General features: G+C 37.6%; 1 protein-coding gene across 2 annotated transcripts in view; it reads right to left on the minus strand.

The window, feature by feature from the left end:
• The window catches only part of ACSBG1 (acyl-CoA synthetase bubblegum family member 1), a 37,959-nt gene extending 28,083 nt beyond the window's left edge, over positions 1-9,876 (minus strand). For both annotated transcript variants that reach the window (XM_076348421.1, XM_076348420.1), the window contains exons 1-2: positions 9,748-9,876; positions 514-596 (exon numbers count right to left, since the gene is read on the minus strand). In XM_076348421.1, coding sequence (XP_076204536.1) covers positions 514-596; positions 9,748-9,827 — 163 coding nt within the window. In that variant the 5' untranslated portion in view covers positions 9,828-9,876. The remainder of the gene's footprint in view (positions 1-513; positions 597-9,747) is intronic.
• Between the last annotated feature and the right edge of the window lie 5,847 nt (positions 9,877-15,723).

The following is a 15,723-nucleotide window of genomic DNA, read 5'->3' on the forward strand; positions in this document are numbered from 1 at the left end:
GTTCTGCTAGTAAACCTCCTTTAAGCCACATGGTAGCACAACTAGGTTAATTTACCACTGCAATTCGTTTAACATTACAGTAGTATACATATGCTACAATGCAACACAGAACTGACCAAAGTACAGATATTCCTTTACAGCCTCCAGTTATTACACAGTATGCCAAATCCTCAACAGCTGACAGCTGGTAAGCAGGTTGTGATGCCAAAGGTAACACAACAATTGGTATGATTTTCCATGGGATCAAGATATTTTTCACTTTTATCTAATAATTGTCTCAAATACAGACAAAACCTGGGAGAAGCTACTGAATTCATGCAAGTTTACAGAAAGCTCCTGAAAATTTTTCAGTTGCCCTGATTGACTTCAGTTTGATTTTATTTTTGGCTGCCTCTCGTTATCCCAGCCATGAAAAATTGTCAGTCATAACTTGCCAGAATAGACACAAAAATTACATTAAAAAAAATTCTAAAAAGAGCTCAAATTTCCAGGGATCATCTTTTACATGCTTACCTGTTGGCTCTATGCCTTCATCTTGGGTCTCCTCCAAATAAGACAGCGAATCTCGGCAGATAGTCTGTGCATCTGTAAAGGTTCTAAAAGAAAACATACCTGTTAAAAAGTTATGCAGGAGTGCTAGTAGCATCCACTACAATCAATATACAGTATATCCAAGAGAAAACAAAAAACACAGATTGCAAGCACTTTGAAATACAAACAGAAGAAGCTAGAAAGTGGAGAAAACTCCACTACAATCAGGTTAAACAGGGAAATGCCTTCACTCTAAGGATGACATTCTTATTTCATACAGTGGACTTTTGGTTTCAATATCACGGTATACACCAGATGGAGACACTAATTTTGAATCTTGACAGAGAGGCCATGAACCGTGCAAGTATAAAGCATGAATTATCAACCTTAACCTTGATCATACTGCCACTGTACTAATATCACAATACCTTGTAAATTGTCACTGTTGATACCTGTTGAAGCTCTGGGGTTAGGGGCTTTTTTTGTTGTTGTTTGTTTGCTTTTTTAAGGCTAGGAAAAGAAGGAGATTTAGTTCCTAATAATAATAAAGTTTCTCAAAAACGTCACCAAAGCAACAAATTACCATTATCACACGGATGAAATTAACCTTTCTTGGCTGAAATTAACCAGACGATGTTTAAAGCACAGACTCAAAAACAGGAAGTCTGTAAGGTAACAGACTGCAAAGGATTATATGAGCAAAAAATCTAAACAATAACTAAGCATTTAGAAATTACTAACTGCATAAAGCCATGCACTGCAGATTATTCATGAATAGCAGCATGCAGATTTTTTAATTCAGCTGACTTCATTTAATAGGACAAGGGATGGGAATCAGCAGTCTTCAGAGGCCAAGAACAAGTTTGGATTACCTTCATTCCCTCTCAACAGGTAAACAACAGAAGAGTCCTGAGTGAAACTCAGGAAGTCCTTCCCCTCCACAGAATAATAAATTAACTCAAAAGGTAGAAAAAGAAAGTCCAAACAACACCCTTCCCGGCTTTCAAATAAATACAACCAACTTCAAAAGCAGGATTTTACACAGCAGTGTCAGGTAGCGAACAGTCTTCACCCATCAGAAGTGACAATCGCAGTTCATTTCCTCCCTTGCTACTACTATGGTGCAGACCTCCGTGTCTCAGAGCAGAGGTACAGGTCGCAAAAGCAGCTGAAGGAAAATGAGAAGTCATCACTAACCTTGCCTGCAAGGATATTTCCTCTCTTGTTAATGGCATAATGGGACAAAACATGAAAGGGCTTGTCTGATCAGCAGAGAGTTAGGCTCTGAAAATAGTCACTGGCTTGGTGAAGGTGGATGTTGATGAGAAACTGAGTAATTTAAATATAGAGGGGGATTATACTGCATTTTGAAAGGTAAGTCTGTCTGATATATGGGAAAATGGTGACTTAATGAAGTGGGATTGCAAGGACAGAACGGTGGACCAGGAAGACATATTTGGGAATAAAAACAAAACAAAACATCTGAATTAACTTAAAAACATGTGTTTGTCTGCCATCTCAAAACACTTAATAGTTCTTGAAATTCTTCCTATTTTAAAGAAAAACTACATCTGATGTTTAGTAATCTAATGCAATCTTTTCCTTTAAATATCTTTTGAATACTAAAGCTTTTTTAATTTTTATTATTTTACAAAACAAATAAAACAAAGTCTTAGTCAAAAGATAACTGAACATTACTCTTGCCGAAAACGAATAGCAGAAAAGCCCTCAGAAGAAAACAAATCTGATTAGTGATGTATCAGAAGAGCCTCCTGTGAGGCTACTCGAAACTTTTAATAATCATCATTAATGACTTTTCCCAGATGAAAATCTCTTTCGTTTGCTTTATTCTCTTCCACCTGTTACAGGGTACTGGTTCAGTTTATATTATGTTCCCTTAATAGAAAAATAATCAACCAACAAGTCTGAACTTCTGGACTTGCTCTAGTAATGCTTCAACATGCAAACGTCATATGAGGAGCTCCGTGCATCTAGTATCTTCAGGAGTGTTAAAGTTAGTAACACTGCATGCAGAGAAGTTATCTGCCTCTATGGACTAAGCAGTCAATTTGAGAGTTGGGTTGTTTTTGCCCTGAAAGTACAAGCAAGAAATTTTCCCTTCCATCAACAATGTATGTGCATATTCAGAACCATCCCTTCTGAGTGAAATAGATTTTGATGTTGTTACTTTTAGCTTTTGTTAGGAGTTATTCCTTTAAAAATTAAGTAAAGATCCAAGAATGGTTTTGTTATCTGGAACTGTTCAAGTAAGACTGAATCAAGCAGAAGTCGGTGGGACTGCTTGATCAAGAGCTTACTAGGCATACTGCAGGAAGGAGAAAACGCGCTGCAGAATTACTGTTTGGTGGCGAGATGCCCCAGCCAAACCAAAATGCTTTGGAAATCTGGACTTTGGCTGCTAAATTTGTTATTAAGACTGAGGTTCTGCATAAATGATTTACTGTTATTAGTGCAGGGACAGCATGTTCCAAAAATCCAACTACCAGTTTAAAAGGGGATTTTCTACATCCGATTTTTGCATTAAATAAAAAAGTTTATGATTCCAAAGGTAATATGCAAAAACCTCTACAAAGCACAGACACAGGATTTAACAGTAGAGGTCACTTTAGCCAGCCAGTTAGAACAAAGTGAGTTCATGTTACACAACGTTGACCAGCTAGAACTAAACAAAGCATACTTCTGTATAACTCCATTAGCAGAAGTGGTTTTTGAATGACACTATGTCATTACATATGTGATGTAATTTGGGATTTAATTTCAGGGTACCATTCTATCAAACATGACCTCATCTGCTGCCTGAATTCAATGCACACACACACACCCTTCACCCGAGACAGAGGCACAGCGTGCTCAGGCTGACTGGCTTATCCAGAGGTCTGGGGCAAATCCTAACGTAGCACAACTTGCTTGCAGCTACCACCACTACTCTGTGCCAGTTAGATGTTTTATCACACTGAAGCTGTTCTCACACATCAGGCCAACCTAAAACACAAGAATTTGAACATTCTCTATATTGGATTAACAAAGGGAAAGTTTCCTTTCCTTCTTTGTTTCCAAGATTGTAACAGCTTTAGTGAGATTTATCTTTGCAAACCAGTGGAAGTAACGTGTGTGTGACTGATACGATAATGGTAAAATAATGACTGTTGTAACCGACAGTCCTTACCGCTGGTGATGATTCACCAGAAGCAAAGCATCCAATCTGAATTTGCTGGCATAGCAATTACTTTTTTTAACTAAGTCTATTTGATGGAAACCAAAGAATACAGTTCCATTTCTTATCGTAACTACAGAAACTAAATGTGACAGCTAAATCTCTCCACTTTTATCATTATGAAATGGAAGCACTCTTTTGCTGGTTACACATTAGAAAAACTGTTTTTTCTGTTACCATAATGATACCGAGTGTCTCATTAACGGCACTACTTACTGTGACACTAATTTCCGTAATTTTTTTAGTTTCAAGGGACTTTGGAATTGGCCTTTTCCTTCCACAGGCTCTATGTTTCCTTCTCTGGTAATTGGAATTTCTGCTTATATCTCATATTCTAGGTCAAATACAGTCAGATATTTGCTGTCCTCTAAATTCTCTCCTCATAGTAAAATCTTGTGAGAATACTAAGAATAAAACTGAAAAGAATCTATAAAGTCAGTCTTTAACATGATAACGAACCAATGATTTCTACAGAGAAAATGTTTTACGGAAATTCTCACTTTAATAAGCCTCACAGAATACACTGATTGTCCTGTATAACTAAGTTAGAATCTTTTCTCTCAAATTTAAAAACTATAAACTTTATGTTGTAGGGTTCAATATATTTTGGCCTTAATTCTCCAGAGTGATTTCTAAAATCACAAATTGCACCAACGGAATATGAACAGTTATGCAACAGTCATGTTATCATGAGATTTAAGGGGGAAGCTATTTGTTAAACAGATTACGTATAGTGGCAAATAAGACAATGTCTCTCATTCTTTTTGTATTCCTCTTCCTTATCACTACCATTCAATTCCTGTAGCTTTGTCAATGTTAAATTTTTACCAGTTGGCTCTCTACAGGGGTTATTAGAATTTAAAAAAATAAACCAGCTTCCTAGAAACTTGCAAAAATAAGCAGTTTATCAAATAACTACATATGTATATTGTTAATACATTATTCAGTACAAGGTATTCCTTTAGACTTCAGGATATTTACTCATAACCCTTTATATACATATAGCAAGTCAAAGTACTTCAAAGTCTGGAAATCACGTTCACAACTGCCACAAAAAAAGACTTAAACATTTTTTTTGCAATTCAAACAGTCAGTAGTTCAGGTTATACATTCATCCAGAGTACCCTCCTTAGCTTCCAGACCTACAGTCTGGGTTCACGATGAAGCTACCATCTCCTCCTTCCTTTCCTGGTATTTCTAATGCAGAGGCTTCTCCCATTACACAGCTTCTCTATTCTCACCTTGTTCCTAGATAATGTCGTACCATATGTGTGGGCTCACCACAGAGTGAAAATATTTTTATTAACGAATTTTATTCTGGTTTAATGTATGGGAAATGTTCACTGCTGAAGATAATGCACTCATGTATTATCAGATAAGTTGAGATTAATGTGATGCCTAATTTTAGAAGAACAGTATGTTCAAGGTGCAAAGCTATGGCTATGGTCAACCATGTTACTGCAGTTCGTGTCTGCTTAACTTCCGAAGCTTTATTACAAATTATTGCATGATTTTTATTCTTTCGTTCCTTCAAAATAAATTACCCTGCAGATTGTCTACAATAAAGAACATAGCCAATAATGAGGGAATGCTCAGTTACAGTGTCTGCTGAGTGCATACAATTTCTCTGTCACTTACATGCTTTTTCCAAAAAGCCAGCCGTTTAGCTTCTCCTGGGAATGCTCTCGTAGCACTGCTTCCAGACTCAATGGCTCTCAGGAAGGCTCACTTGTGTTTTGCCCACACTGTGATGATCCAAAGCAGCACAGCTCCTTCATCTGCTTCACTGTTGCTCTGAGCATAACATTTACAAGCTCACCTACCAGGCTACTTTCAAGTGGCAGCAAGCATGTTACTACATATTTCTTACAACACAGTCTCCACCTTATAATTAAACTCCTTTCTCTGCTTGCCTTGCCCAAAGAAATATTTTGTAATATGGAGGTGTTTATTTTAGGGAGCAAGGTGTGCAAATCCCCATCTGTACAAGTACTTTTTTCTCAAACACTTTTGTTGAATTGGCTTTCCTAACTATTAAATATGAATCCTATTTAATACACAAAAAATAGGCTGAACTGGAAAATATGCCTTTTTTCCAAGGCAGAACTTCTTCATAAATTTTGTTTTCATCTTTCCCTGCTTGCTTCTCCTGAGGATGACTTGGTGAATTTCATCTCTAAACTCCTACAGCTTGGTTGTTTGATTATTTAAGTAGTCCATAATGAAGTATATGAGAAAAAAAAAAAATCCTTCTTCCAATCAGTGTGCATCTTTTGCTGCTTCATTCTTTGTGACAAGTGTCCTAAATATTTATCTCTGTTCTAACAATGGCAATTTTTTTTTCCCTAAGCTTTTGTTACATTTTCTCCAGGACAACCCAGCTATATACATTCCACCAGCTTTAAATCTACATTAGAGCTGCTTTTGGTAGTATGTCTTGGGTCGACATCTGCACATTCCAGAGTACTTTTCATTGGGTGTTAGGCATTTTCAAGAGCTCACTGGGGCATTTGAATTCAAGATGAAATCATTAAGTAATCATCTGACAATTCTTCTGGCAGGAAAAAGCGAGAGCTTAAATTACCTCTGGGTACCTCTGAAAACTTTAATGATTCTGGCACTTTGCCTACAAACTTCAGAAACTAAATGTCTTCATCTGGATCCCATTCATGAGTAATCCTTTCCCCATGCATCCTGCAAGTGCTGAATCCAGTATTTTAAAACAGAGCTCTGGGGAGAGGTTGTAGGAGGGAGTGCAAGACAATAAATTTAGAAGCACAGATCTGTCCTAGAGTTCTAGACAAAGACAATAAAGTCACTCTGATTTGAATCAACATAGCAACATAGTACCAAAGCTTTGATAGCTCAGCAGCTAAATAGAAATCTGTGACCAGCACATAGCCAAGTAGCAAATACGACATCTCCAGGCTCAGAGGAGCTATGAATTGTTACCTAAGACATCTTGAAGATATTTTCTCATTTTCTACAGCATAAGGAAAAAACCCACAGTAATGACACACAACATTAGTTATTTAAACCGTAATTTTGTATTACATGTAAAATTCTTCCTATCTTAAGGAGCAAAGTAAAGAGTCACAGGAGGTCCTAGTGGTCCTTCACAGGGACATTGCTGTCTATTATGATTGGTCGTCTTATTTACTAATTACTCTTCTATTCAAATTAGGGCAATGTAGTAATACATTCCTTATTCCTTCTATTTAAAATTTCCCTTTGTCCTCGAAGAACAGGTTAGATTTAGGTTTTAACTGGTTTTCATGCTCTCATGAGACTTAAAAAGGGGGCCACAAATCAGCCCAGATATGTTCCTACTCTTGCAAAAAGGGTCAGCTGATTCGACAATCAGCTTGCTTTTCATAGTGCACAAGAAACCAGTCCTTCTCAAATTACTCATATAACTTCTTCCCACACAAAGGTATATTTAAAAGCAACACAAATGCTTAATAAAGAACAAAGTACTAAAGATAAAGTTAACAGCTGAGACCTATTTCGCCATATAACACAGTTGGCACACACCTTCTAGTAAAACCTCTCTCTTTACTTGCAAGAAATAAAACTAAAGTATTCTTTTCTTTTGTTAGGAGTAAATATCCTCAAAAATCAAGCCATTTCTTTTGGTGAGCAGACCAGTTTTACAGATAGCTGAGAACTATGTGGGTGAATGGGAAGGAATGAACAATGTATCCAGCCTTTTTTTATTCCCCTCCTAAAAAAGGCTCTATTCAGCAGTTGGGAGTGTACTACAACCCTTCACTGACCTTGGTACAGATTTTCTGGCTCTGTTCTCCCCTGCACAGCAACAACCCAGACCTGAAGCTGAAATCTTCCAGTAGCTGCCTCTGTATGGCTATTTGCAGGGACTGCAGCAAAGTTAGGTCACACAGAACTCATTATTTCATCTCTTCCTCATTTTTTAGGTCACACTGATTCAATTTCAGCCTTATAAAACGTCTTTTTTCCCTCTTTCCATTTTGCTAGAATTTTATTTTCTTTGTCTAGTCTTTTCTACCTGGAATCCTACTTCCAGCATACAAAAAAGGTATATAAAGTTTGCTACCTAACTTCAAACCACACGAGGTAAACAACACTATTTAACAGGACAACATGCACTGACTTCTTTAAAAAAAAATAACAAAGAAGTATTTATGCCAAGGACTTTGAACACATCAAAAGTATTTGGAGTTTAGTCTCTGTGATATTCTTTCACTAGAAATTCAGAAACAAACCAAATGCTAAACATCTTTCTAATACAGGAAGCTTAAATTTCCTGTTTGCAGTGGGTGCAAACCACTGTATATTTTTAAATTATCTTTTAGCTTTTTTTTTTTAATAAAGAAATCATGGAAACTTTTTTTTTGTTTAAGCATGCATGGACTAAAATGGAGGCATTATTACTAATTTAGCAAAATCCTAACTTTCATGAGTCAGTGCGTACGTATACCTATACTGATCACAAGTCAAATACTGTTTTATGATCTTTGGACAGATTAAACAAAAAAATGACAATGCTAGTATTAACTGCACTAGGACTCCAGAAGCAGCAGCAACAACAACAAAATGTTCAAAAGCTTTCAAAGATTTCTTAAAACTTTTTTCTTTTCCAAAAACATTGTCTACAGTTTGCTCCTAATGATGCTTACAGAGCCCAGAACAGAAGAAACCATTATGATAAAAATGATCCCAACCAACCATTTACCTGAAAGGGTCAAGCAAATCTCCCAAGTGACATAACATGCAAGTTCTTACCTAAAGAAATGTGAAGTTAGATTTAACTTAACAGAAAAGTAAGTATCTACCTAATAGAATAGTTCGGTCTCTGAGAATGGATAATCAGTACTCAGCAATATTGACAAACTTATACTAATCAGAAGATAAAATATTCCCTGTGAGATGTGTTGTTCTATTCTTAAAATAGGTATTTCCACAAACTCTAGAGATGGGGAGCTTTCTCTAACAGAAGATACCATTCCAGTAACAGAGTAACAGGAAAAACAAAGTCTTTTTCCCTTTTGTGCTGCCTAGGACAGAAAGACAACAGCAGCCAGTAGGGTTATCTTACATGTAAAGAGGTAATACAGACCCTAAAACAAACTCTTCTAAAATGAAGTTTCCCAGTTCGTGCTCTAAGATACAGGTTACCTGGTTAAGTTCTGTTGCCTTTGAAGGGAAGATGCTCAACCACAAAGGCAAATTACCATCTAAGGATTATTCCCCCATATTCAGGAGGGAAGAGAGACCTACTTCCATAGCTGCACCTAGGGTATTTTTGAAAGTCCATTCAAAGTAGATTATATGCATTGTAATACGTGCAGAGCAACTGGTACCGAACCTCGAGAGTCTTCAGTGCCGCTCTTACCACCAGAGACACATGAAGGGATGGGTACAGGAGCACTGACTGGTTTTTTTTTCTTGACTATCTGAAATTTGCTATTTTCTGGTATTTGAGAACACCTACAGTCTCACCACATGGTTGAAAAAACATTAATTGTTTAATTTACTGAAGCGTAAGAGTCTAGTAGTTTACCAGTATTTTTGCTAGCATTCCATGTTTTTGCTAAGCTGTGAGCAGCTGAGCCACAGGCTAAGCATACCTCTTGTCGGAACTGCTATACACGAACTTCTGCTGAGCCCACTTCTGAGGCTAAGAGCCTCTGTGCTATAAAATGAGTGCTATACAACTAGATATATGCAAATAGGATACAAGCAACATAATCCAAACTGAATGAAGCTATTACGTTTAACGCCAAACTAGAAGTTAGCATAGGAGAATAAATCCATTTAGAATCTTTATTACAGTTTTCTCTCATTCTAGCCTCAAAAGATACACCTTATTCTGCATTAGATAGCAGAGACACCATTAGGCAGACAAGGTTCTTGTGGATCTGCACAGTCGTAGAAGACAAGCTTAAGTTGTGAAAAATTGGTAAATCAGTTTGTTAAAATAAATACTCAAGCTACTTTACCCATTTTCATAGCTTTCTGAAATATTCATTGCATTTTCATCTTGTAATTTTTTCGTAAGAGTCTCTCCACTGTTAGGCATGCTGACAAACCCTCTAAAGCTGGTCACAAATATGCTAAAGAACTGTGCGGGTCAGGCATAAATAAGCTACTTGGACAACTGAAGAAACCAACAGTAACTGGTTATTTGTTAAAAAAAACAACACGTAATACAAGAGGAGGAGACTACAGCTACAAAAGCTATTTCTTTCTGATTTTAACATGCTTGAAATGTCGCAGTGCCTGTGAGCTGCTTACTGTTAAACTTTCCTTTTAATTCAGTTTTCTTTAATTATCCATGAGAAGAATTTTAATGAGTCTACAATGCTTTAAGATGCAAATCTTTTCTTTTGCCAAGATTTCCAATGAATTCGTTCACAGAAGTTGAAGCAATTCTAATTTTATTAACTCTAGTTTCAAAAAAGAACATTCAATTAAGTTATTTTCTTAAAGAAAACCCAGGTTAATTACATTAGGAAATGCCTTCGAGTCAATTATACCTATGAAACCCAGTACTGCAACAGCCAAGCACCTCCTCCAGCATCACAACTATACCAGCACTTCATCGACTTCACCCAACCAGGCCTATCATATACTGTAGAAGTTTCTACGCATGACTAAACAAATTACTTCCCAGGATGTAAGAAAGTCTAGTTTAGATTCTTAGGCTACTTCTCTACTAGTAAACAAACAACATCCAGGGAATGGCTCAAGCCACCCACTGTGAGCACCTTCCCTGGGATGGTTTTGGTCTGTGTGAACTGGCATTTCCCTACAGCAGGGGATAACCCAGGCCAGGGGCTGTTACTGGGAGACGATGTTAATGACTACCCTCTCTGGAAGAGGAAGAGAGGGATGCAAGCTGTGCCATACCATTTGCCTTCAGAGCCAGAGAACAAGATCTAGAATATTTTATTTAGTGGTACAAAGACAGCCATAGTGATTAGGAAAATGTAAGGCTAGTAAACATCTAACTTCATAGAAATATGTGAATTTTATTCCAGAATATCTTGCACCATATCCAAATGCCTAATTGTAGACAATACAATTTGAAATGAAAGGAAAAGAAAGAAAACTTCGCGGTGGGATTCTAAGGGGTCTATTCTCACACCAGAAACTTGCTTTGAAAATATCCGAACACAGAACAGGGAATATTTCAATGGTAAAAATGCATCATCTTAGGCAGCGAAAATTCATTTTTGTCAGGATTGATTTAGTTCCTTCATTTTGGGATAATTCTCAAAAATCCCACTTTGTTCCGATGATTCCTTGCAGAAAGCTGCTAGGTATCTTCCATGGGCTTGCAACTAGCTTTCCAGAAATATCATGAAGAAAAAACAGGATTAAACTGTTGCAAGAAATCTCGTTGTTTTTTTCTTCTTCTGGTCATCTAAAATATTTTACATGCTGTGTTATGGGAAAGAATCCAATTAGACGACAACTAATTACCTTGCTTGAGTTGCATCTTGGGTGTCGAGCAGCTAGGTAACTGGCTGGTCTCATAGAAGGAAAATGGGTGTTAATTCTCTAAAACTTGTACTTTCAGCGAATAAACAGAAACCTTCAAATATACATCTCTTCTATATATATTGTGTTTAGAAAGGATTTTTCTGTTCTGTTTTTCGTATAATCTTCTGTTGTGGTTTAACCCGGCAGGCAGCTAAACACCACACAGCCATTCGCTCACTTCTCCCCTCCCCAGCGGGATGGGGGAGAGAATCAGGAAAAAAAAAGTAAAATTTGTGGGTTGAGATAAAGACAGCTTAATGGGACAGAAAAGGAAGGAAAAATAATAATAATAATGATGATGACAAAAGAATATACAAAATAAGTGATGCACAATGCAATTGCTCACCACCCGCCGACCGATGCCCAGCCAGTTCCCGAGCAGCCGTCACCCCTCCCCAGCCAAGTCCCCCCAGTTTATATCCCGAGCATGACGTTGTATGGTATGGAATATCCCTTTGGCCAGTTTGGGTCAGCTGTCCTGGCTGTGCCCCCTCCCAGCTTCTCGCTGGCAGAGCATGAGAAGCTGAAAAGTCCTTGACTAGTGTAAACACTACTTCGCAACAACTGAAATATCACTGTGTTATCAACATTATTCTCATACTAAATCCAAAACACAGCAGTGTACCAGCTACTAGGAAGGAAATTAACTCTATCCCAGCCAAAACCAGGACAACTTCCTTAAACTAATTGAAGGTTAGAAAATAATTTTGACACAATCAAGGACTCCCCGATGCTAAATCACTCCCTTAGTAACAAAAGTGGCTGCAGGGCAGTCAGGCTGTGAAGCAAGGGGAATTTATCGGGGGGGACTGGTGGAGAAGAGTTGCTTTTGGGACTGTGCATTGTTTGACTGTAATAGAAAACTCACATGATTGTGCTAAACTGTAAGTTTCCTGCAATTGTCAGCTACAAACAGTCCTGTCATTTTAACAATAGGCTTATGAACGTCATGCTGTAAGAAATAGTTCTACACAGAATTTGCCTTTGTAGTTCTGGTACAACATTTCTAGGTGCTCTTCAAGTTTCAAGTAATAAATCCTAACAAATGAGGCTAGCAACTTATGTAGAGTTCAGTAAGGGATGATCTTCACCTTCAAATGATTTTTACATGCTGCAGTTTCCATGATACTATGGTCCTTTTCTTTTATGCCTATATCTACCTGCATGCAACTTGCACAAGACTGCACTAGACTCAGACTGAATTTTTGCAGTGGGATGGGCTGCTTTTTCCAGCTACAGGTTAAGATTTCTGGGTGTTGACAGGCTCACAAAGCTATGAAGGAAATTAAGAGGCAAATAAAGCTCATATACTGTTTGCGTCCTTTGCTCTACAACTATGATTGGTACCTTTCAGGAACTAGTGACTGATACTTAGAGTTGAAGACACTGTCACCACAAACTTGCACTGTCACAAGATCCCAAACAGAAATATTACAGAGGCCGGAACAAAGCAATGTTGTTAGTAAGGTCAGTAACCAACACAACCACAACGCACAGATCAGCCTCAGTGTGGGTGAAGCGTATGACACCCCTTCATGTTTGGGACAGGATGTTTCAGGTTTAATTCACAATGCCGCTATGGCAACGTGAAACTGCCCATAGCTGTGTACTCCCCCGTTTCTTTACTTGTAAGGCAAGAATGTCTATGTTTCGCCATAAAACTTGTATTTATTTAAAACAAATGGAGGAGTCTACTAATTCTGGATGCTCCTTGCTGTTCATCCCAATTAGTTTAAGCAGGTTGTTGATCCATGTAACAAAACAACTCTGCGTGATTGGCCTTTTTTTTTTCTTAAAAAAAAATCATGTAACTGGTAACAAACATCTTGGTGTAAAACAATGCTTTTTGGTACAAGCATGATGTTAAACTGGTAGTCCTATTGTTATTCCAGACTTCCAGCACCAAAACAAAAAAAAACCCTCACCCCACAACAACCACCAGCAAAACATCTAATAACCTTTACGGTTTCTATTTCAAAGGCTTTGTTACATTTATTTACAAAAATGGCACCACTTCTAATTTTTTTTCATTATTTCACATCAGTCCTCTTAAAGCCTATCAGTTTTTCAACTTGCTACTAATGCAGCCCTCTGTCTGCTACGTTCCTGAATGGCTGTTAACTGCATTTACTGTGATTATATACAGTTTTCACATACAATACATTCATACATCTTTTTTATTTCCCCCTCCCAGTTTCTCATAAAATTAAAGATTTAATTTTGGCCTCTAAAACATTTTAGCTAAGATAAAAACATAACCAACTCCACAGTTACTCTTAAACGAGAGTAGGTTTCAGGGTTTAAGCAAAATTCTAAATCCAAACACGTCTTCAAACATTACTGTGGCTAAGCCTCCATTTAAGTCTTAGTAAACAAATGAGTCTCAATGCACACCTTAAAGATCAACAAATTTAAGCTAGCTTGGGCCAAGAAGATGCCGAGGGCAGATTCCATAATGAAAAGCCCCAGGCACGCAACATCTTTTTAAACTCACATACACTTTTTACACTAATTCATTTCTAATGAAGGAATTCAGATTAGGAAAAGGACAACTTTTACCCCTAGCTGCGTCTCCCCATACTTGCAGCACTGAAGAGAATTTATCGATAGTCAAAACCAATGAGACTACCTCATGTACATTCATCAGGTGAAGCAGTTTATCCCACAAAACACTTTGCTATCCACAAGCATAACCAGCTGCATGTATTAGTATTTCACGAAATTCCCAGTAGCCATCTCTCTGTGAAAATGTTTTCTCTCTTTGACCATGCCACAGCAACAGGAATTTCATTTTGCTTTTCTGAACAATGCATTCTGCTTTCTAGGGAATTGTTCCACAACAATATAGAGAAAAACACAGATTAGTTTGTGCAAAGCTTCTGGAGTCTGAGTGCCAATAACAAAAGCATCTTAGATTTGCCTGTAACTACCAGTTTGTACTAATTAAGGAAGAGAATCGTAAGGGGAAAAAAAAGTAGCTGTGAATGCACATCTGGAGAAAGAGGCCGCTGTTTCGGAGCAACTGGAGAGAGGCAGAACATTCTGTCAGGTCAAAACAACAGCTGGTCTGAAGACAGGCACATCTAGAAACAATTTTGCTGCTCCTTTCTGAGGAAAAGATTGTTTTAGACTCAAAGTAAGTAGCTTGCATTTTCACCTTTATCTATATGTATTCATTTGTCCCATAACTGCAAATATTCATATATTTGCAGTTGAATTTTCTACAGGCCCAAACCACTTAGAGATGACCAGCCTTTAACCAATCAAAACTGCACTTTGAAAACAGGTCTTACTCCTTCTGTATTACTAGCAATTAAAATTAATTACTACAGATTGTTGCACATTTTAATTAAAACTTGCCCCAGAAAAATCCTCTAAAGTTGCTAGTCACTCACTATACACTGCCCTAAAACGCCATCATTTATATTTTCTTGCAGATACAGATCTTTTACTTTCCATCACAGGCAAAAAGATTTTCCTAAGAGCGTGTTTCTGTACAAAACATCCTTTTCAGGTATTAATTATGGGGGAAAAGTTCCAGTACCATTAAAGGTCCATTACATGAAACTGTTATACTTTAAATAGCCTTTTAAAAGTATATTTTAAGTAAGACTAAAAATCATTGGTTAAAAATATTATTTAAAGGGTGTTTTCCTAACAGCTTTGTAGAAATCGTGATACCTGTTCAGGTTTGGATGCTGAAGGAATCCAGCTCAACACCAAGGAAAGTCTGTTGTGATTCTGATTTCACCTTCCGGAGGGACTACTGAAGCTCTGTATGCACGTGCAGTGTGACTGAAAACAGACACAAGCTTCAAGCCCTCAGATTCCCGATTTTTTTTTTTCAGGTGTCTGTAATGGAAGTTATTCTTGGAACTTCTTTGCAAAAAACAAGGGTGCTGCAAGAAACTGCTGCTGCAATTCAGCAGATTGTACTCTTACCTGTGTCTCCAGGACGCTGCTTCCAACAACAGCTTCACAGTTTAGAAGGCATGATTCATGAGAAATGGCCAGATAAAAGACGGAAATGCAAACAAGGAGATTCTATGAGTATTTCTACTATAGTATTTCTGCTATATAGCAGAGATTAAAAGATAAACGCATAATTCTTGTAGCATATAAAGATGCTGTATGCTCCCAAGGCCAGGTGGGAGGCAGGATTTTGACTCTTGTGCTAACAGTGGGAATACCTATTTCAGAACCGAAGGCAGAGTCCTCTGGTGGTTGAATGAAACGGGCAGTAGGATCTAATTATTCCCCACTCCCAGTCCACTCCTGCCTACTTGCAGAGAACAGAAATTCTCTGCTTGTTTTCCTGCTTACAGCTACACACAAATTTGATACTGTGCAAGTAAAAAGTGACAAGGTGATTCATAATATTACGTGTGGCAGGAAGGAAAGGAAGGGAAAGAATAGTAAAAGAGATCAGC

Source organism: Aptenodytes patagonicus, chromosome 10, assembly GCF_965638725.1.
Source record: "Aptenodytes patagonicus chromosome 10, bAptPat1.pri.cur, whole genome shotgun sequence".
NCBI lineage: Eukaryota > Metazoa > Chordata > Aves > Sphenisciformes > Spheniscidae > Aptenodytes > Aptenodytes patagonicus.